Source organism: Hemibagrus wyckioides, linkage group LG13 (assembly GCF_019097595.1).
Source record: "Hemibagrus wyckioides isolate EC202008001 linkage group LG13, SWU_Hwy_1.0, whole genome shotgun sequence".
Taxonomy (NCBI): domain Eukaryota; kingdom Metazoa; phylum Chordata; class Actinopteri; order Siluriformes; family Bagridae; genus Hemibagrus; species Hemibagrus wyckioides.
In genome coordinates this window covers 3,728,280-3,751,194 of record NC_080722.1, presented here as the reverse complement: position 1 = coordinate 3,751,194, position 22,915 = coordinate 3,728,280, and the positions used below count along the sequence as shown (strand labels likewise).

The 22,915-nt window shown below is 37.2% G+C and overlaps 1 protein-coding gene across 1 annotated transcript; it reads left to right on the top strand.

Moving 5' to 3' along the window:
* The first annotated feature begins 19,692 nt into the window (after nt 1–19,692).
* LOC131364007 (CD226 antigen-like) lies at nt 19,693–21,706 on the top strand. The gene is made up of 3 exons (XM_058407040.1): nt 19,693–20,094; nt 20,217–20,519; nt 20,824–21,706. The coding sequence occupies exons 1-3, from the start codon at nt 19,788–19,790 to the stop codon at nt 20,910–20,912; spliced, it is 699 nt and encodes a 232-aa protein (XP_058263023.1). The 5' UTR covers nt 19,693–19,787; the 3' UTR covers nt 20,913–21,706.
* Nucleotides 21,707–22,915: the final 1,209 nt, after the last annotated feature.

Here is a 22,915-nt window from a genome sequence, read left to right as displayed (position 1 = left end):
TGAGTCACAGGGTCACATGACCTAGAAGCTATTGAAGAAATAGTGTTTTTTTTTCAGTCGTACAGAAATTTGTCGACGGTCCCTAAACTACCGCTTCCGAATGTCTGTCTAATGTCTGAATATCAGGCTAACTTCACCGCGGTTTAAATACCGCCACCTATTTACTGTTCTACTGAAAGCGGTGAAGGTGAAGCAAATTTCCCCCTCTAGTTTTACTCGTATACCCCAGTGGGAGCAGCAATGTTTCCTGCCACGTTTTGCACCTTACATTGTGAAACTGTAAGTTTTTTTTTATTCTTTTCATGTTTGGTTTGTTAAATAATAATAACACTTAACAAGTAAATACGGCCAAAAAATTGTTATCGCTAGTTATCTTCCTGTGTAGTGATATTGTAAAAATCCGTTTTAAAAAGCTCTCAGTTATCTCATAGAGCATTAGTGATAAGTTTCTGTTTTTCTTTCCAGCGCGTGAAATAACTCTGTAGGTCTGCTGTTCTGAAACTACATCATGAAGTGGTTTTTAAGTCCTGTCTTTCCTGTGATGAGTAAGTGATACTGTTTATAATTCTCTATAAAGAGAGCTGATAGGAAAGTCCACTACACACCACAGAGAAGTCTCACACCCACTCTGTTTCTGTTCGAGTATTGTGATTACCAGACTGTAATACCAGAGGTGGGTAATGAATTACATTTACTTCGTTATATTTACTGGAGTAAGTTTTTTGGGTAACTTGTACTTTTAGAGTATATTTAAAGATGTGTACTTTTGCTCTTACTCAAGTACATTTTAGTGAAAAAGTTTTACTTTTACTTCGCTACATTTGGCGGCGTTCCTTCGTTACTGTCAAATGTTAATAATTAATATGAGATTTTTAAGATAATTAGTTTATATGGCTTGTTCGCAAGTCTCGCGAGACTTTGGAGAGGCTGCTTCGCGAGAGTCTGTTACGGATCTCCTGCTTATGTTTAGCGCGTTTAGAGGAAGATGATGAAGCTGAAGCAGAGGAAGACGTGTGCGAATTAACGGAGGAAGATCAGCCATGACCTCAAGTTCAGTCTATGTTTTCACTCCAAGATGTCAAAAAGAATAGTTTCATAATGCGATGCATGCTGTGTTCACCAAAACCTACTGACATCCCAGAGTCCAAGAATTCCAGCTCCAACCTGAAAAACACGGAGCAGTGTCACAGTTAGGTCTATTTCAACACTATTAATGGTCATTTGGTAACTATGGGCACACTGACCTTATTTTAATACCAGATTTCTCACACTGTCCGAATGTTTTTCTTCATATGCCCTCTCGTGCAGGAAATGACCAATATCTTGTGAACCCTACAAACAACACAGGTTGATGAAGAAATGTTCGTTCTAAAAGTCTGGACAATTTCACACCCATTTTCCACAAAACTAAATGTGAAATGTGAAAATAAAGACAGAGTGAACTGTTAGAAAAACACCTGGGTGTGTTTGAGATTTTATTGCAAATGACAGGTCATGTAATGTTAATGTGCCCATCACTGGACTGAGATGTGGCCTTCACTGGACTGAGATAGGCTACTTTACTTCAACCTGTGTTTTATATAAGCAGAACATGGAGAGGTGTGTGAAAGCTCTTCAAGGAGTTTGAAATTCTGGGTTTTCGTTTCATATCAATCAGATCAGAAGTAACTAGCTACTTGAGTAGTTTTTTCATTAGATACTTTTTTACTCTTAAGTAACTATTAAGATTGTTACTTTTACTTTTACTTGAGTAAATATTTCTATAAGTACTTGTACTTTTACTTGAGTACAGATTATGGATACTCTACCCACCTCTGTGTAATACACTGATGTTACCGCTAGAGATCAGATTCAGACCAGATTCCAGTTTCAGTGGATATCATCAAGAAATCTGGACTGTCCACTAGTTTGAAGGGGTTTATATTTGCAGTAATTCTCTGTAAATATTAACACAATGTACAGTGATTACTACATTGATTAAATTTATAGTAGTATTTTATTCTGGGGACTGAAGGAGACACCGCGTTAATCAGAGTTTCTGTGTTTCATTTTGGACAGAAGGGAGATTCCTCCCATAATGTAGAGTTCACTTACAGTATGTATGAATTAATATTTTTCTCATGCAGGAATATCAATGAATTCAAGCAGCTGCTCAATTTAGAGGTGTGTGTTACATTAAGATAATGTAAAATTACATGACATCCAAAAATATTTAAGTCATGTTGGTCCAATAATCACACTGTAATGTCTTAGTGTTCACAACTAAATGTTTCATCAGTCTAATCTAAAGTCTAATCCAATAATCCAGCTCCACAGTAGACCTGCCCTGTTTACTGAGAGATATTCTAGTTTCAGGTGTATACATTTCATTACACACAAGGTACTGATGGAGTAAAGTTCAGAGTATCACCTAAGCAGCAGTGTACATGTGCTTCTTTCAGAGAAAGTTGTAGTCACTAGTGTGAGATCTTTCTTTAACATTCTCAAAAGTCTGCAGCGTTTGTTTCTGGAACCTGGTGAGTTTTGTCCCTTGGTTCTGTTTGTTTAAACATATACAAACACAGCAATCACGCTCAGATCCACACCAAAACACTCAGGCCGAGATCACCTGAACGAGATCACCTGAACGAGGATCGATTTCCAAAAGAAACAGCTGTAAATTCTGGACAGGAAACTGTTCTGACTGGAGTGTGTCACATGTTCAAAATGTCTATTCTGATCTGTTCTCTGATCTGTTAGTTTACCTGCTGATGGAGCAGTGCCAAGCCTTCATCTTCAGAGAGTCGATGGTGAATAAACCCCTGACCCTCCCGTGTAGTTGCTCAGGAAATTGTCCAGAGGTTCGGTGGATCCGCTTCATTCCTAAAAGAGCCGTCGTTGCTCAGAGTGGGATGTGTCCCAAACAACAGCATTCACAAAGCAGATATTCAGTGTCAGGAGATACAAGCAGAGGAGATTTCTCCCTGACCATCAGTTCAGTAGCCTACAATGATGCCGGCTCCTACATGTGCAGCTGTAATGGACAATCAGTTACTGAAGTAAAGCTGAAAGTTATCGATAAATGTGCTTGCTGTCATCAGCAGAAAATTGTCACTCTTAACATGTCTGTAGTAAAGTCTGACCAGCCACACTAAATGCTAAAAGTAATAAGGTGATCTGTTTTTGTTTACCCGGAAGTTCCGACATTTGTAAAGGCTTTGGGGGGAGAGAACGTTGCCCTCCCGTGCTACGGAGACACTCGACATGACGTTAAAGATGTAAAATGGATGAAAGATGGACACAGGGTTCTGCTGTACACTCCTGCTAACAGATCGGTGACTACTGAAAGCAGATTTACGATGTCAGTAGCAGGCTTTCTAGACGGTGATCTCTCTCTCCACATCAGTCCAGTTCACCCGTCTGATGCAGGATTATATCAGTGTCTCATCCATGATGAATCTCAGGACGGAGAACCAGGAGCTGTTTTACTGAAGGTAGAAGGTAAATGGATCTCTTATTCTAATGATACTTCCAGACCTTGTACACTGAAAGTTAAAGGTTTTGTTAAGTTACTGTGAACTGATTGAACATTCCAGTCTAGTGTTTATTTGTAAATGCAGTCCCACTTTGTACTGTTTTGTACTGATGTACTGTATAGTCAGTCTCCATGCATGTCAGGTAGCGTGTTAACATCCAAACAGACACAAAAAATCCCTCTTAGTGTTGACGCTTCTACAGTTTCTCAGTCTACAGCTTTGAATATTTCCTAATAAATAATGTAATTGTTGTTGTTTTTTATCCAGGGCTACAACAATTCACAACCAACAACAGCGCTCAAGTTTCAGTACTGCATGTGCTACTAGGATTGTTCCTCATCACTGTGTGAGAAAGCAGAGACTGATCCAGATTTAATCCAAAGTATGAATTAATATTTGGCTTTTATTTTGTTGTGTCATTGTCCTGTGTGTTTATTGTACTGTATCATGTATAATTGCACTTTATTCGATCTTATGTACTGTTACTTGATGCACCATGGTCCTGGAGTCATTTTTGTTCCATTAAGTTATATAGCAGTGATGTGCTGTGGGGTTCATGGCTGGTGAGGCACTGTCTCTTACAGAGTCAGATTTACAAATACATGAATTTAATAGAGTAGATTAAATTCACCATTCAGTTGGCTGCTTGCACATTGTTTAATGGTTATTTATTACGTCCTGTTTTGAGTGGAGTGGTCATACTGAACGAAGAGGAAACACAGAGGTTCAGAACAGGTCATTCAGAGGTCCTACATAAAAGGTCTGTTCTTTAACCAGTGTATAATCTGGAAGTGGAGGAGCAGCAGCATTTCATTTTCTTATCAGAAAAGAAGAAATATCACCACAACATCTCTGCTTTATAAAACAACACACTGTGAAGTGTTTTATTTCCATTGTTTAAAAGTGCATATACTGTATTTTACTATGCTTTTATGATGCTGATTGAAGGAACAAAATATTATAATCCTGTACTTAACTGTAAGAGAAACTCTGATTCTGTATACTGTTGTGGTGATATTTGTATCATCTAGGCTGTGTGATTGTCTTTAGTGATTTGCTTATAGTAAAGTGATATAAAGACACAAGAAAAACTGTTTAAATCATATTTTGTATCTGAATAAAATGGAATTGAAATATTTTGAATGAGAACTTGAATACATAAGTAATCACGTAATTTGTTAAGATCGTCCACTAGATGGCAGTAGAATACACAAAAGATTCTAGCCTGCATCATTCGAGTTTGTGTTTTTTTCCTATTTCATTTATTTTTCGAAAAAGCATTCTGAAGATTCAGAATTGATTCCACACAGTGACGGAAATATTGCTAGTCTGGAGATGTTCGGATTGAAAGACATAATTAGACAAAGCTAGAACATAACAGTTAGAAGCTGTTTTTTATTATACATATATTTAATTAACATTGCACTGTTTATTTTATTATATCTCGTTTCCTGTCTTTCCACAAATGTTTCAGAATCGACTCAATTGATTCAGATTCATTGAAATCAATGGAGTCATTTTCTCATTTTGACCATCCTAGTTCAGGTACAATGTCATTAGAGAATGTGGTTCTAAAAGGGTTGGATGTCTCAAATCCGGTCTTGTGAGTTGATTTGAACTTGTTTCCAAATCAGTAAGATTTATTTGGATTTGTACTTGGACTTGTTTTAGTCTTGAGCCTTGATAATTATAAAAATATTCTTTGTGTTGTCTTTTCTTTTGCAAAATGTTTGTCAAGAAGTGAAACTGCTTAATCCCTGAGCAATGTACGAATGAAACCAACTAGTTGATGTGAAGTGTAGACCTCAAAAAGGATTCGATTCTCTTGATATTTGACTCTTTGACCCTTTCATTTGACTCTTTGATGCTTTCATTTGGTCCTGACTCAGTCTCAGGTAGTTCTGGTCTTAGACTTACCTTCTACAATGCCGTTCTTGACGACAGACATACTTATTATTGTTTATCTATTTGTTATCAAATGTAATAAGATTGAAACTATTTTAAACACAAACTCTTAACGATACCATAATCTTGTGGTACTATTGGCTGAATTTCATATACAGAGATCTGAAATTTGTAACACAAAAGCCTTTAGACAAGCTGGATAAAGTGGGATGTTTTATTCAATTTTGTCAGAAAACACTCATTAATTATCTTTATGACCTCTGGTATGAACACAAAGGAAATAAAGCACAAAACAACAAGGCAGTTTAATGTCCTGGGATGAATATATCATGTGATAATGACTATTATTTGTTAGCTGCTGTTGGTTAGAAGGATATTTACTTCATTGACAGATGAAATAATCTGAAGCAGTGAGTTATGAACTAAATCACGGGTCCAGGATTTTAAACATGGGGGTGGCAAAGGTGTGAATGAATGAATGTCATGGTAACAGTGGACAATCCGTAAGCTAAAAATTTATAATACATTATCATCGTTTGGCACATATTAAAACAAAAATGTACTTGATAATGTTCATTTTTTTATTTTTACAAAAATTAAGCATTATTTAATTGCATAGTTATTCAAATGGTTGTAGGAGAACAAAAATAATACAAACAACAACAGGAGCAGGAAAAAGAGAAGATCAAGCAGGACCACTGGAGGGGGTGCTGGCAGGTGAATCACTGGAGTCTGCTTTGGCATCTGTATTTTGTGCCACTCCTTCCCCATTGTTCTCCTTCCTGTTGTATCACTTGTTTCCCATTAACCTTAATGTGTAGCCCTATTAATAGGGATCCTTGTGTACCTGTCCTCGTTGGTCATTGTTGATTGTTTGGTGTTATGTTACGTCATGTTCATGTTCAGGTTTAGGCCATGTTTTATTCTTTGGTTTTCTGTTTATATTTTAGATTCAGTTAGTGTCATGTCTAGTTAGTCTACCCCATGTCTCGTGTTTATGTTAATAAAGCAGTGCTTCTTTGAATCCCGGGTCTGTCTCCATGGCACTACCACGGAGGTCAGAGTTCGAGCCCTGCACAGGGCAGGGGCGCCCGGACGTGACAAACAGCACCAATATTTCTACTGTAAATGTTTCATAATCTTAATTTTCATCATGTTTTTCAATTATTAAGATATATATATTTCAGTGTCTAGAAATATATATAACTTCAGATATATATATATATATATATATATATATATATACACTATATTGCCAAAAGTATTCGCTCACCTGCCTTGACTCGCATATGAACTTAAGTGACATCCCATTCCTAATCCCTAGGGTTCAATATGACGTCGGTCCACCCTTTGCAGCTATAACAGCTTCAACTCTTCTGGGAAGGCTGTCCACAAGGTTTAGGAGTGTGTTTATGGGAATTTTTGACCATTCTTCCAGAAGCGCATTTGTGAGGTCACACACTGATGTTGGACGAGAAGGCCTGGCTCTCAGTCTCTGCTCTAATTCATCCCAAAGGTGTTCTATCGGGTTGAGGTCAGGACTCTGTGCAGGCCAGTCAAGTTCATCCACACCAGACTCTGTCATCCATGTCTTTATGGACCTTGCTTTGTGCACTGGTGCACAGTCATGTTGGAAGAGGAAGGGGCCAGCTCCAAACTGTTCCCACAAAGTTGGGAGCATGGAATTGTCCAAAATGTCTTGGTATGCTTAAGCATTCAGAGTTCCTTTCACTGGAACTAAGGGGCCAAGCCCAGCTCCTGAAAAACAACCCCACACCATAATCCCCCTCCACCAAACTTGGTGCATTGGCACAATGCAGTCAGACAAGTACCGTTCTCCTGGCAACCGGCAAACTGAGACTCGTCCATCAGATTGCCAGATGGAGAAGCGCGATTCGTCACTCCAGAGAACGCGTCTCCACTGCTCTAGAGTCCAGTGGCGGCGTGCTTTACACCACTGCATCCGACGCTTTGCATTGCACTTGGTGATGTATGGCTTGGATGCAGCTGCTCGGCCATGGAAACCCATTCCATGAAGCTCTCTGCGCACTGTTCTTGAGCTCATCTGAAGGCCACATGAAGTTTGGAGGTCTGTAGCGATTGACTCTGCAGAAAGTTGGCGACCTCTTCGCACTATGCGCCTCAGCATCCGCTGACCCTGCTCCGTCAGTTTACGTGGCCTACCACTTCGTGGCTGAGTTGCTGTCGTTCCCAAACACTTCCACTTTCTTATAATACAGCTGACAGTTGACTGTGGAATATTTAGGAGCGAGGAAATTTCACGACTGGATTTGTTGCACAGGTGGCATCCTATCACAGTTCCACACCGGAATTCACTGAGCTCCTGAGAGCAACCCATTCTTTTACAAATGTTTGTAAAAACAGTCTGCATGCCTAGGTGCTTGATTTTATACACCTGTGGCCATGGAAGTGATTGGAACACCTGATTCTGATTATTTGGATGGGTGAGTGAATACTTTTGGCAATATAGTGTATATATATATAAATGTGTAAAATCTAGGTTAACATACGTAATCATGATAAAAATGTTTATTTTTTTATTTAAAGGTCCCTATAGGTTTTAGGTAGCCCTGGTGTAACACAGTGGTGGCCTTCACCTAATGCTTGGAAGAGGTATGCAAAATAAAAATACAGTGAAATAAAATAAAGTGAGTACAGCAACTTTAACTGACCTGGCTTCTACATGCACACCTTCAAATGAGAAATAAAAATAACAATGGACCACATGAGAAACCACCTGTATTCCTCTATGACTCTGAGTCTATGACTCTTATGAAGAAAGATCTGAACTGTCATTTAACATTTTTTGCATGTTTTAACAACCTTTTAACGGGAGCACTCAACAACACTCGCCTCTCCTCAGCAAGGCTTCCACCAAGATTTCACCAAAATCCAGACCATACTGCTGAATGAATCAGTCAAAGGGCAGCGCCCGTCCTCAACACTGAATATAAATACACATTACACACATTACTCAGTCCTGACTGCTTAGTAGACGAGATGCTCGAGGAATGGAAAATGGCCCAAGAGGGCCAGAGGATTTCAACACTGTTTTTTTTTTTTTTTAATTGTGGTTGTGTAAATTTCCCCAGCACTAATGCTAAGGAGGCACTTTGTGAACTCTTTGGGGCTATTAGTGATCTGCAGAATGCTCACCCTGGTGGATTGTTTATTATCTCCGGAGATTTCAACAATGCAAACATTAGATCTGAGAAGATTTTCAAAATTGTTAACTGAGCTCCCCACCACCAACACAGAGTGACCATTCTCCACTAAACACTGACGGGTCCAACATGGAGATCGTCAAGTTCAAGTTTTAATTCCTTGGTGTTCACCTGGCAGACAACCTCACCTGGTCACTCAACACCAGCTCCATCACCAAGAAAGTCCAACAGCATCTCTTATCTTCCACCTCCCATCCTGACCACCTTCTACAGAGGGACCATCGAGAGCATCCTGGCAAACCGGAGTGAGAGAGAAAATATAATGAGTTTAATGAACTCCTTTTTTAGTAGCAAGACTCTGCAATGATGGGAGGAGTCAGAAAAACGATGGGACTGAATGAAAGTTTATAAAGTTGCATACTATTTGTGTGAATTTGTGTTTATTATTAAACATTACATGAAAATGCTCATGTGAAACGTGTTATTTTTGCTTATCCTCTCTCCCTAATTAGCCCCTGATGTTTCTGGCTCAGCCCCTGATGCTTTAAATCCTAGAAACGCCCCTTGTACAGTCCATCAAAATTTTATCTTTTAACCCATCACACGTTTTTCTTTTAATTTTTATTGGATGTTATGTAATTTTACATTTTCTTTATGTGACACTTTTTTCTCTCTCTTTTAGGAGGTGATAGAGAAGTCCAAAGCAGGAGAAGTCTCATGATCTAGTTCATTATTTTTTTTCTCTCTTTTATTTATTTAAGACAGGCAAATAATACAACAATCAACACACCTCTAAATTGATCAGCTGCTTGAATTTAGGGCACTAAAACTGTCTAATGGATGTTAATGCTGCAAGAATGATTTCTGCCAGTGGGAAAGCACCTTAAACGGGCTTTACATTAAGAATAATATTAGATTACTTTTAGATTTAATTGACTATAGACTTCTTATCTCAGAAGATATTATGATGTTACTTATTGACTTTTATAAAGTATTCAGTGATATTGAACAGGTAGAAGGTATTAAACATGATCAAAATCAGTGATTATTTTGGCTGTTTTTCCTCAGAAAGTAATTTAAACGCTCGATAATGGCAAACAATAAATACATGATTACAGAGAATTATTTATTTTGTTCATCTATCCTGTTTCCCATTAAGAACCGTGTTGAAATCACCGCCACAAATGACTTCCTTCAGCAGAGTTTTAATTATAATTGATTAATATGTCTTTCAACATTAAAATTTTTTTTTAAAAATTGAAACATTCGGGTTTTTTATTTAATCTGCTTTACATCAACTAGAAGAATGATCCAACAACACTGATCAAATATTCTGTGATTCTTTACCGGTCCGGAAAAGGAGTCTGTTTAAATACCGCCACCTATTTACTGTTCTACTGAAAGCGGTGAAGGTTTAGAGAAGAAGAAGTCAAAGCATATTTCCACTTCTAGTTTTACTCGTATACCCCAGTGGGAGTAACAATGTTTCCCGGCAAGTTTTGCATTACATTGTGAAACTGTAAGTTTATTTTATTCTTTTCATGTTTGTTTTGTTAAATAATAATAACACTTAACAAGTAAATACGGCCAAAAAATTGTTATCGCTAGTTATCTTCCTGTGTAGTGATATTGTAAAAATCCGTATTTAACTGTTTTAAGAAGCTCTCAGTTATCTCATAGAGCATTAGTGATAAAGTTTCTGTTTTTCTTTACAGTGCGTCAAATAACTCTGTAGGTCTGCTGTTCTGAAACATCATGAAGTGGTTTTTAAGTCCTGTCTTTCCTGTGATGGGTAAGTGATACTGTTAATAATTCTCTATAAAACACATAATGATGATTAAAACAGAAACAGCAGGAGAGATGGGGAAGAGAGCTGAAACGGAAATACACTACATTCCACAGCAGAGAAGTCTCCACACTCGCGCTGTTCCCGTTCGAGTATTGTGATTACCCACTAATGTTACCTCTATTCAGACCAGATTCCAGTTTCAGTGAATAGCATCAAGAAATCTGGACTGTCCACTGGTTTGAAGGGGTTTATATTTGCAGTAATTCTCTGTGAATATTAACACATAATGTACAGTGATTACTACATTGATTAAATTTATAGTAGTATTTTATTCTGGGGACTGAAGGAGACACCGCGTTAATCAGAGTTTCTGTGTTTCATTTTGGACAGAAGGGAGATTAACATTCTCAAAAGTCTGCACTCTTTGTTTCTGGAACCTGGTGAGTTTTGTCCCTTGGTTCTGTTTGTTTAAACATATACGAACACAGCAATCATGCTCAGATCCACACCAAAACACTCAGGCTGAGATCACCTGAACGGGATCACCTGAACGAGATTACCTGAACGGGATCACCTGAACGAGGATCGATTTCCAAAAGAAACAGCTGTAAACTCTTGACAGGAAACTGTTCTGAGTCGAGTGTGTCACATGTTCAAAATGTCTATTCTGATCTGTTCTCTGATCTGTTAGTTTACCTGCTGATGGAGCAGTGCCAAGCCTTCATCTTCAGAGAGTCGATGGTGAATAAACCCCTGACCCTAATATCACCAGAGCACCTCTGCTCTATAAAACATCACATTGTGGAGTATATTAATATGCTTTTATGATGCTGATTGAAGGAACAAAATATTATAATCCTGTACTTAACTGTAAGAGAAACTCTGATTCTGTATACTGTTGTGGTGATATTTGTATCATCTAGGCTGTGTGATTGTCTTTAGTGATTTGCTTATAGTAAAGTGATATAAAGACACAAGAAAAACTGTTTAAATCATATTTTGGATCAGAATAAAATTAAATTGAAACATATTGAATGAGAATTTGAATACATAAGTAATCACGTTTGTTAAAAAGTATGTCCACTAGATGGCAGTAGAATACACAAAATTCTAGCTTGCATTATTCATTTAAATCTGTTTTTTCCCCTATTTCATTCATTATTCGGTAAAGCATCATGAGCTAAATCACCTGTTTTTAACAACAAAGAAGTTCTTCATAAGAGGATTATGACTGGGTTATAGAAAGAGCTATTATTTTAACTCACTTCAAGACAGTGAGGATTCAAGAGTCGATTCTGAATCTTCAGACTCGATTCCACACAGTGACGCTATTCGTAAATATTGCTAGTCTGGAGACGTTTAGTTTAAAAGACATAACAGATAGACGCTGTATTATACGTAAATTTAATGAACATTGCGCTGTTTATTTTATTATATATTGTTTCCTGTCTTTCCATAAGTTTGTCGGAACTCAGAGCCCCCTCCGAGTGGACATATCACAGGGTGGAATTTTAGTTTGTATCTATTTCTCTTAGCTTTCCCAATAACCTCCACAATCTATAAAACTTAGCCGAAATAAAAGAGATCTCAGTCAACAGATGAGAAGAAGCGGGTTTCTTTATTCAGTCATGCAGTCAACAACAATGCATATCTGAAGAGAGCAGCTGGTCTCAAAACCCCGAAAAAGTCCCCTCTACTTATACCCCAGGCGCCCCGGGGCGCCTCCCCAGTTCCCCTTATTTTTAGACTAATTTGGAAATTTTTAAGAAAAATAGTGCCTACATATAAGCGCCCACTTCCTTATCAACTTTATTTGAACGCAACCTTTCAAGTTGCTCACACGGATCATCTTGACCTGCCTTCCATAACAATGTGTAAGTACCCTGACCTTTTCTCTGTCATTTTTGACATTTATCTAAGTTGGATGCACTTCTATTTTTAAGTAAGCCTTACCATTATACTGTTTCACATCCTCTGTGCTTCATTGCTATTAGTTACTGATGTTCCAGTGCTGTTGATTACCATACACCAGGTCACGATGCCCTAACAGCCTACTACTGTTATTTCCCTGTAACCTAGCTTACTGCACACACTGTCTTCTCTCACCTTGGTGCTTATTCTGGGCCCTGAAATTTCCCTTTCCTTCTTCCAGTCTCAGTGTGGTTATTACACTAGTACACTAATATTAATGTTTCTGCATGATTATTATAAAGACTATGAGGCTATATCTGATTATAATAGCTATTATTAATCAAAGTTAACTACTTAATCAGTGGCTAAATAATTCTTGATAGATACACACTACTCTTAGGCAGAATATTGCTAAGTCAGAGCTTAGAGCATTGAGTACATTATTACTTAAGCTACTTTTTAGGCTAGGTATATAATTCAAAGCTGGGTATATTATATTTTCTCCGACAAGTTGTTGTGCAGAATCGACTCAACTGATTCATATTCACTCGAATCAGAATCGAAGTCAAGTCCAGAATTTCTCATGTTGAGCAGCCTAGATCAGGTACAATGTCATTAGAGAATGTGGTCATAAAAGTGTTGGATGAGTCAAGTCCAGTCTCGAGCTGTCTTATGTACTGATTTGTATTGATCAATAATATTTATTTGTATTTGTACTTGGACTTGTTTCAGTCTTGAGCCTTGATCTCACCTGAGAGTTTGTAAAAAAAAAAATTCTTTGTGTTGTCTTTTCTTTTGCAAAATGTTTGTCAAGAAGTGAAACTACTTAATCCCTGAGCAATGTACGAATGAAGCCAACTAGTTGATGTGAAGTGTAGACCTCAAAAAGGATTCGATTCTCTTGATCTTTGACTCTTTGAGACGCTTTCATTTGGTCCTGACTCGATCTCAGGTAGTTCTGGTCTTGGACTTACCTTCTACAATGCCGTTCTTGACGACAGACATACTTATTATTGTTTATCTATTTGTTATCAAATGTAATAAGATTAAAACTATTTTAAATACGAACTCTTAACAATACCGTAATCTTGTGATACTATTGGGTGAATTTGATATACAGAGATCTGAAATTTGTAACACAAAAGCCTTTAGACAAGCTGGATAAAGTGGGATGTTTTATTCAATTTTGTCAGAAAACACTCATTAATTATCTTTCAATCTTCTGTGACCTGAACACGGTATGAACACAAAGGAGATAAAGCACAAAACAACAAGGCAGGTTAATGTCCTGGGATGAATTTATCATGTGATAATGTAACATGACTATTATTTGTTAGCTGTTGTTGGTTAGAAGGATATTTACTTCATTGACAGATGAAATAATCTTAAGAAATGAGTTATGAACTAAATCACGGGTCCAGGATTTTAAACATGGGGTGGCAAAGGTGTGAATGAATGAATGTCATGGTAACAGTGGACAATCTGTAAGTTAAAAATTTATAATATATTATCATATTAAAACAAACATCTATGAAAACTAAAGATGTGTAATTTATTTAAAGGTGTTGTAGAGACATGAGCTTGTTTATACTTGATGAGGTTCATTTTTTTTATCCATTTGTAACAACATAAGTATTATATTTGAGAGAATAAAAATATTCTTTACAAAAATTAAGCATTATTTAATTGCATAGTTATTCAAATGGTTGTAGGAGAACAAAAATAAAACAAACAACAACAGGAGCAGGAAAAAGAGAAGATCAAGCAGGACCACTGGAGGGGGTGCTGGCAGGTGAATCACTGGAGTCTGCTTTGGCATCTGTATTTTGTGCCACTCCTTCCCCATTGTTCTCCTTCCTGTTGTATCACTTGTTTCCCATTAACCTTAATGTGTAGCCCTATTAATAGGGATCCTTGTGTACCTGTCCTCGTTGGTCATTGTTGATTGTTTGGTTTTATGTTACGTCATGTTCATGTTCAGGTTTAGGCCATGTTTTATTCTTTGGTTTTCTGTTTATATTTTAGTTTCAGTTAGTGTCATGTCTAGTTAGTCTACCCCATGTCTCGTGTTTATGTTAATAAAGCAGTGCTTCTTTGAATCCCGGGTCTGTCTCCATGGCGCTACCACGGAGGTCCGAGTTCAAGCCCCGCACAGGGCAGGGGCGCCCGGACGTGACAAACAGCACCAATATTTCTACTGTAAATGTTTCATAATCTTAATTTTCATCATGTTTTTCAATTATTAAGATATATATTTGTAGTTATATATATTTCTAGACACTGCAAAGTGCTGCAAAAATGTGTAAAATCTAGGTTAACACACGTAATCATGCTAAAAATGTTTATTTTTTATTTAAAGGTCCCTACAGGTTTTAGGTAGCCCTGGTGTAACACAGTGGTGGCCTTCACCTAATGCTTGGAAGAGGTATGCAAAATAAAAATACAGTGAAATAAAATAAAGTGAGTACAGCAACTTTAATTGACGTGGCTTCTACATGCACACCTTCAAATGAGAAATAAAAATAACAATGGACCACATGAGAAACCACCTGTATTCCTCTATGACTCTGAGTCTATGACTCTTATGAAGAAAGATCTGAACTGTCATTTAACATTTTTTGCATGTTTTAACAACCTTTTAATGGGAGCACTCAACAACACTCGCCTCTCCTCAGCAAGGCTTCCACCAAGATTTCACCAAAATCCAGACCATACTGCTGAATGAATCAGTCAAAGGGCAGCGCCCGTCCTCAACACTGAATATAAATACACATTACACACATTACTCAGTCCTGACTGCTTAGTAGACGAGATGCTCGAGGAATGGAAAATGGGCCAAGAGGGCCAGAGGATTTCAACACTGTTTTGTTTTTTTTTAATTGTGGTTGTGTAAATTTCCCCAGCACTAATGCTAAGGAGGCACTTTGTGAACTCTTTGGGGCTATTAGTGATCTGCAGAATGCTCACCCCGATGGATTGTTTATTATCTCCGGAGATTTCAACAATGCAAATCTTAGATCTGAGAAGATTTTCAAAATTGTTAACTGAGCTCCCCACCACCAACACAGAGTGACCATTCTCCACTAAACACTGACGGGTCCAACATGGAGATCGTCAAGTTCAAGTTTTAATTCCTTGGTGTTCACCTGGCAGACAACCTCACCTGGTCACTCAACACCAGCTCCATCACCAAGAAAGTCCAACAGCATCTCTTATCTTCCACCTCCCATCCTGACCACCTTCTACAGAGGGACCATCGAGAGCATCCTGGCAAACCGGAGTGAGAGAGAAAATATAATGAGTTTAATGAACTCCTTTTTTAGTAGCAAGACTCTGCAATGATGGGAGGAGTCAGAAAAACGATGGGACTGAATGAAAGTTTATAAAGTTGCATACTATTTGTGTGAATTTGTGTTTATTATTAAACATTACATAAAAATGCTCATGTGAAACGTGTTATTTTTGCTTATCCTCTCTCCCTAATTAGCCCCTGATGTTTCTGGCTCAGCCCCTGATGTTTTAAATCCTAGAAACGCCCCTTGTACAGTCCATCAAAATTTTATCTTTTAACCAATCACACGTATTTTTTATTGGATGTTATGTAATTTTACATTTTCTTTATGTGACACTTTTTTCTCTCTCTTTTAGGAGGTGATAGAGAAGTCCAAAGCAGGAGAAGTCTCATGATCGAGTTCATTATTTTTTTCTCTCTTTTATTTATTTAAGACAGGCAAATAATACAACAATCAACACACACCTCTAAATTGATCAGCTGCTTGAATTTAGGGCACTAAAACTGTCTAATGGATGTTAATGCTGCAAGAATGATTTCTGCCAGTGGGAAAGCACCTTAAACGGGCTTTACATTAAGAATAATATTAGATTACTTTTAGATTTAATTGACTATAGACTTCTTATCTCAAGATATTATGATGTTACTTATTGACTTTTATAAAGTATTCAGTGATATTGAACAGGTAGAAGGTATTAAACATGATCAAAATCAGTGATTATTTTGGCTGTTTTTCTTCAGAAAGTAATTTAAACGCTCGATAATGGCAAACAATAAATACATGATTACAGAGAATTATTTATTTTGTTCATCTATCCTGTTTCCCATTAAGAACCGTGTTGAAATCACCGCCACAAATGACTTCCTTCAGCAGAGTTTTAATTATAATTGATTAATATGTCTTTCAACATTAAAAAAATAAAAAATTTAAACATTCGTTTTTTTTTATTTAATCTGCTTTACATCAACTAGAAGAATGATCCAACAACACTGATCAAATATTCTGTGATTCTTTACCGGTCCGGAAAAGGAGTCTGTTTAAATACCGCCACCTATTTACTGTTCTACTGAAAGCGGTGAAGGTTTAGAGAAGAAGAAGCGCAAATTTCCCCCTTCTAGTTTTACTCGTATACCCCAGTGGGAGCAGCAATGTTTCCAGCCACGTTTTACACCTTACATTGTGAAACTGTAAGTTTATTTTATTCTTTTCATGTTTGGTTTGTTAAATAATAATAACACTTAACAATTAAATACGGCCAAAAAATTGTTATTAGTTATCTTCCTGTGTAGTGATATTGTAAAAATCCGTATTTAACTGTTTTAAGAAGCTCTCAGTTATCTCATAGAGCATTAGTGATAAGTTTCTGTTTTTCTTTCCAGCGCGTGAAATAACTCTGTAGGTCTGCTGTTCTGAAACAACATCATGAAGTGGTTTTTAAGTCCTGTCTTTCCTGTGATGGGTAAGTGATACTGTTTATAATTCTCTATAAAACACATAATGATGATTCAAACAGAACCTGCAGGAGAGATGCGGAGGAGAGCTGATAGGAAAGTCCACTACACAACACAGAGAAGTCTCACACCCACTCTGTTTCTGTTCGAGTATTGTGATTACCAGACTGTAATACCAGAGGTGGGTAATGAATTACATTTACTTCGTTATATTTACTGGAGTAAGTTTTTTGGGTAACTTGTACTTTTAGAGTATATTTAAAGATGTGTACTTTTGCTCTTACTCAAGTACATTTTAGTGAAAAAGTTTTACTTTTACTTCGCTACATTTGGCGGCGTTCCTTCGTTACTGTCAAATGTTAATAATTAATATGAGATTTTTAAGATAATTAGTTTATATGGCTTGTTCGCAAGTCTCGCGAGACTTTGGAGAGGCTGCTTCGCGAGAGTCTGTTACGGATCTCCTGCTTACGTTTAGCGCGTTTAGAGGAAGATGATGAAGCTGAAGCAGAGGAAGACGTGTGCGAATTAACGGAGGAAGATCAGCCATGACCTCAAGTTCAGTCTATGTTTTCACTCCAAGATGTCAAAAAGAATAGTTTCATAATGCGATGCATGCTGTGTTCACCAAAACCTACTGACATCCCAGAGTCCAAGAATTCCAGCTCCAACCTGAAAAACACGGAGCAGTGTCACAGTTAGGTCTATTTCAACACTATTAATGGTCATTTGGTAACTATGGGCACACTGACCTTATTTTAATACCAGATTTCACACACTGTCCGAATGTTTTTCTTCATATGCCCTCTCGTGCAGGAAATGACCAATATCTTGTGAACCCTACAAACAACACAAGTTGATGAACAAACCATTGCCATTTCATCTGACAGCAAAGAACTAGTGTTTATAATGACCTTAGAAACTACAATGACCTAATAGTTCCTCATGGTCATTGATTGCTGTTGTAGAAAGGACATTAATCAGCTACAGTTACATTATTTACTCTTTAGTGTCACCCAAATGAGGATGGGTTCCCTTCTGAGCCTGGTTCCTCTCAAGCTTTCTTCCTTTCCATCCCAGGGAGTTTTTCCTTGCCGCCGTCACCACAGGCTTGCTCATTAGGGATAAAATAGTCTAATTATAGAATTTAATAATTTATTCTTATTTCTAGTTAATTAGTTTTTTTTATTTTTTATTATTATTTTTCATTTTCCCCTCCTTTTTCTCTGTTTTCTTCTTTTGTAAAGCTGCTTTGAGACAATGTTCATTGTAAAAGGCGCTATACAAAATAAACTGAATTGAATTGAATTGAATTGAACAAACGTTCGTTCTAAATGTCTGGACAATTTCACACCCATTTTCCACAAAACTAAATGTGAAATGTGAATGTGAAAATAAAGACAGAGTTAACTGTTAGAAAATCACTTGGGTGTGTTTGAGATTTTATTGCAAATGACAGGTCATGTAATGTTAATGTGCCCATCACTGGACTGAGATGTGGCCTTCACTGGACTGAGATAGGCTACTTTACTTCAACCTGTGTTTTATATAAGCAGAACATGGAGAGGTGTGTGAAAGCTCTTCAAGGAGTTTGAAATTCTGGGTTTTCGTTTCATATCAATCAGATCAGAAGTAACTAGCTACTTGAGTAGTTTTTTCATTAGATACTTTTTTACTCTTACTCAAGTAACTATTAAGATTGTAACTTTTACTTTTACTTGAGTAAATATTTCTATAAGTACTTGTACTTTTACTTGAATACAGATTTTGGATACTCTACCCACCTCTGTGTAATACATTAATGTTACCGCTAGAGATCAGATTCAGACCAGATTCCAGTTTCAGTGGATAGCATCAAGAAATCTGGACTGTCCACTGGTTTGAAGGGGTTTAAATTTTCAGTAGTTCTCTGTGATTATTAACACATAATTTACAGTGATTACTACATTGATTAAATTTATAGTAGTATTTTATTCTGGGGACTGAAGGAGACACCGCGTTAATCAGAGCTTCTATGTTTCATTTTGGACAGAAGGGAGATTCCTCCCATAATGTAGAGTTCACTTACAGTATGTATGAATTAATATTTTTCTCATGCATGAATATCAATGAATTCAAGCAGCTGCTCAATTTAGAGGTGTGTGTTATATTAAGATAATGTAAAATTACATGACATCCAAAAACACTTAAGTCATGTTGGTCCAATAATCACACTGTAATGTCTTCATGTTCACATCTAAATGTTTCATCAGTCTAATCTAAAGTCTAATCCAATAGTCCAGCTCCACAGTAGACCTGCCCTGTTTACTGAAAGATATTCTAGTTTCAGGTGTATACATTTCATTACACACAAGGTACTGATGGAGTAAAGTTCAGAGTATCACCTAAGCAGCAGTGTACATGTGCTTCTTTCAGAGAAAGTTGTAGTCACTAGTGTGAGATCTTTCTTTAACATTCTCAAAAGTCTGCAGCGTTTGTTTCTGGAACCTGGTGAGTTTTGTCCCTTGGTTCTGTTTGTTTAAACATATACGAACACAGCAATCACGCTCAGATCCACACCAAAACACTCAGGCCGAGATCACCTGAACGAGATCACCTGAACGAGATCACCTGAACGAGGATCGATTTCCAAAAGAAACAGCTGTAAATTCTGGACAGGAAACTGTTCTGACTGGAGTGTGTCACATGTTCAAAATGTCTATTCTGATCTGTTCTCTGATCTGTTAGTTTACCTGCTGATGGAGCAGTGCCAAGCCTTCATCTTCAGAGAGTCGATGGTGAATAAACCCCTGACCCTCCCGTGTAGTTGCTCAGGAAATTGTCCAGAGGTTCGGTGGATCCGCTTCATTCCTAAAAGAGCCGTCGTTGCTCAGAGTGGGATGTGTCCCAAACAACAGCATTCACAAAGCAGATATTCAGTGTCAGGAGATACAAGCAGAGGAGATTTCTCCCTGACCATCAGTTCAGTAGCCTACAATGATGCCGGCTCCTACATGTGCAGCTGTAATGGACAATCAGTTACTGAAGTAAAGCTGAAAGTTATCGGTAAGTGTGCTTGCTGTCATCAGCAGAAAATTCTGTCACTTTTAACATGTCTGTAGTAAAGTCTGACCAGCCACACTAAATGCTAAAAGTAAAAAGGTGATTTGTTTTTGTTTACCCGGAAGTTCCGACATTTGTAAAGGCTTTGGAGGGGGAGAACGTCACCCTCCCGTGCTACGGAGACACTCGACATGACGTTAAAGATGTAAAATGGATGAAAGATGGACACAGGGTTCTGCTGTACACTCCTGCTAACAGATCGGTGACTAATGAAAGCAGATTTACGATGTCAGTAGAAGGCTTTCTAGACGGTGATCTCTCTCTCCACATCAGTCCAGTTCACCCGTCTGATGCAGGATTATATCAGTGTCTCATCCATGATGAATCTCAGGACGGAGAACCAGGAGCTGTTTTACTGAAGGTAGAAGGTAAATGGATCTCTTATTCTAATGATACTTCCAGACCTTGTACACTGAAAGTTAAAGGTTTTGTTAAGTTACTGTGAACTGAGTGAACATTCCAGTCTAGTGTTTATTTGTAAATGCAGTCCCACTTTGTACTGTTTTGTACTGATGTACTGTATAGTCAGTCTCCATGCATGTCAGGTAGCGTGTTAACATCCAAACAGACACAAAAATCCCTCTTAGTGTTGACGCTTCTACAGTTTCTCAGTCTACAGCTTTGAACATTTCCTAATAAATAATCTAATTGTTGTTGTTGTTTTTTATTCAGGGCTACAACAATTCACAACCAACAACAGCGCTCAAGTTTCAGTACTGCATGTGCTACTAGGATTGTTCCTCATCATTTGCACTGTATGAGAAAGCAGAGACTGATCCAGATTTAATCGAAGATATGAATTAATATTTAGCTTTTATTTTGTTGTATTATTGTCCTGTGTGTTTAGTACTGAATAAAATTAAATTAAAATATTTTGAATGAGTATTTGAATATCAAGTAATCACACTAACGTCCAGGTCGTTTTATTTGTTAAAAAAGACTATGTCCACTAGATGGCACTAGAGTACACAAATTCTAGCTTGCATGATTCATTTAAATCTGTTTGATTCTTTTTTCTCGATTTCCTTCGATAAAGCATCATGAAGAGAAATCCCCGGTTTTTTTTCTTTTCTTTTTTTGTTTTTTTTTACAACAAAAAAGTACTTCATAAAAAGGATTATGTTTGGGTTATAAAAAGAGCCACTATATTAACTCGACTTAAGACAGTTGGGATTCAAGAGTCGACTCAGAATCAGATTCAGAATCGATTACTCACAGTGACGCTATTCGGAAATTTTGCTAGTCTGGAGATGTTCGACTTGAAAGACATCACAGCTAGAACATAACGGTTAGAAGCTGTATTACACGTATATGTAATTAACATTGCAATGTTTATTTTATTAATTCTCGTTCCTGTCTTTCCATGAATTGTTGTGCAGAATCGACTCAAATGATTCAGATTCATTCAAATCAGAATCAGAATCAACTCTCATTTTGACCATCCTAGATCAGGTACAATGTCATTAGAGTATGTGGTTCTAAAAGAGTAAGATTTATTTGTATTTGTACTTGGGCTTGTTTCAGTCTTGACCTTTGATTTATTATAAATTATATATTATTAAATATTCTTTGTGTTGTCTTTTCTTTTGCAAAATGTTTGTCAAGAAGTGAAACTGCTTAATCGCTGAGCAATGTACGAATGAAGCCAACTAGTTGATGTGAAGTGTAGACCTCAAAAAGGATTCGATTCTCTTGATCTTTGACTCTTTGACGCTTTCATTTGACTCTTTGATGCTTTCATTTGGTCCTGACTCGATCTCAGGTAGTTCTGGTCTTAGACTTACATTCTACAATGCCGTTCTTGACGATAGACGTGCTTATTGTTTATCTCTTTGTTATCAAATGTAATAAGACTAATGATTTTAAAAACTATTTTAAATACAAACTCTAAATTACACCATGATATAGGTCTTGTGGTACTACCGGCTGAATTTCATATACAGAGATCTGAAATTTGTAACACAAAAGCCTTCTTTTGTGTGAATTCTTTGGGGAACTACAATTACTCATTTAGTGGCTCCAGTTAACACTGAGTGTGAATCACGCTGCCATTTTACCAAGCACATATATGAATATACCAAAAAAAAAATGTTTTGATAGACAACATGTTTCATCATCAGCATGGGTCATTGTTGACTGAAGGGCAGTTGATTACAATTTGATTTTACACCAAAACATACATTTAGATGCCCTTTTTATTCAAGGCATCAACCACTGGACAAATACTAGAATGGATACCGTGTTATAAATCATTAGCATAAAAAACAAAGTTTACACAATTGTGTCTGTAACGCTTTTCATAAAAAAGGCCAGAACTCATGCTATGCTTTTGCTACATCTGTGTGAAATATGAAAAACAGAACTTTTTCCTTAGAGATACTTGGAGCTTTCCAATGATATAGTCTGTTGAGATTTTAGGTTTATAAAATGATATTTAGTGTTTTTAATATGAAATAAAGGAGTAGGTGATTTATCTTCATGATGCTTCGCCTCCCCAAGTCACAATACTCTGGTACAAAAAGATCAAACTCAAGGTGTAGCACAACATCCCAATTTTATTGTCCTAGCATGGACCCTCAGAATTAAAAAACACTAATTAAAACATCTGTGTGTCAGTAGTAAAAAGCCATAAAAGTAAGAAATCTCCAAGACTCAGAAGGGTTAGGCCTGCTCACATGCACCACCTGTAAGAGAGAAAAGAAAGAAAGAACACTCACAGCATGCACTGCAACCAAACAAATCTTATCTTCACCACTATAGTGCC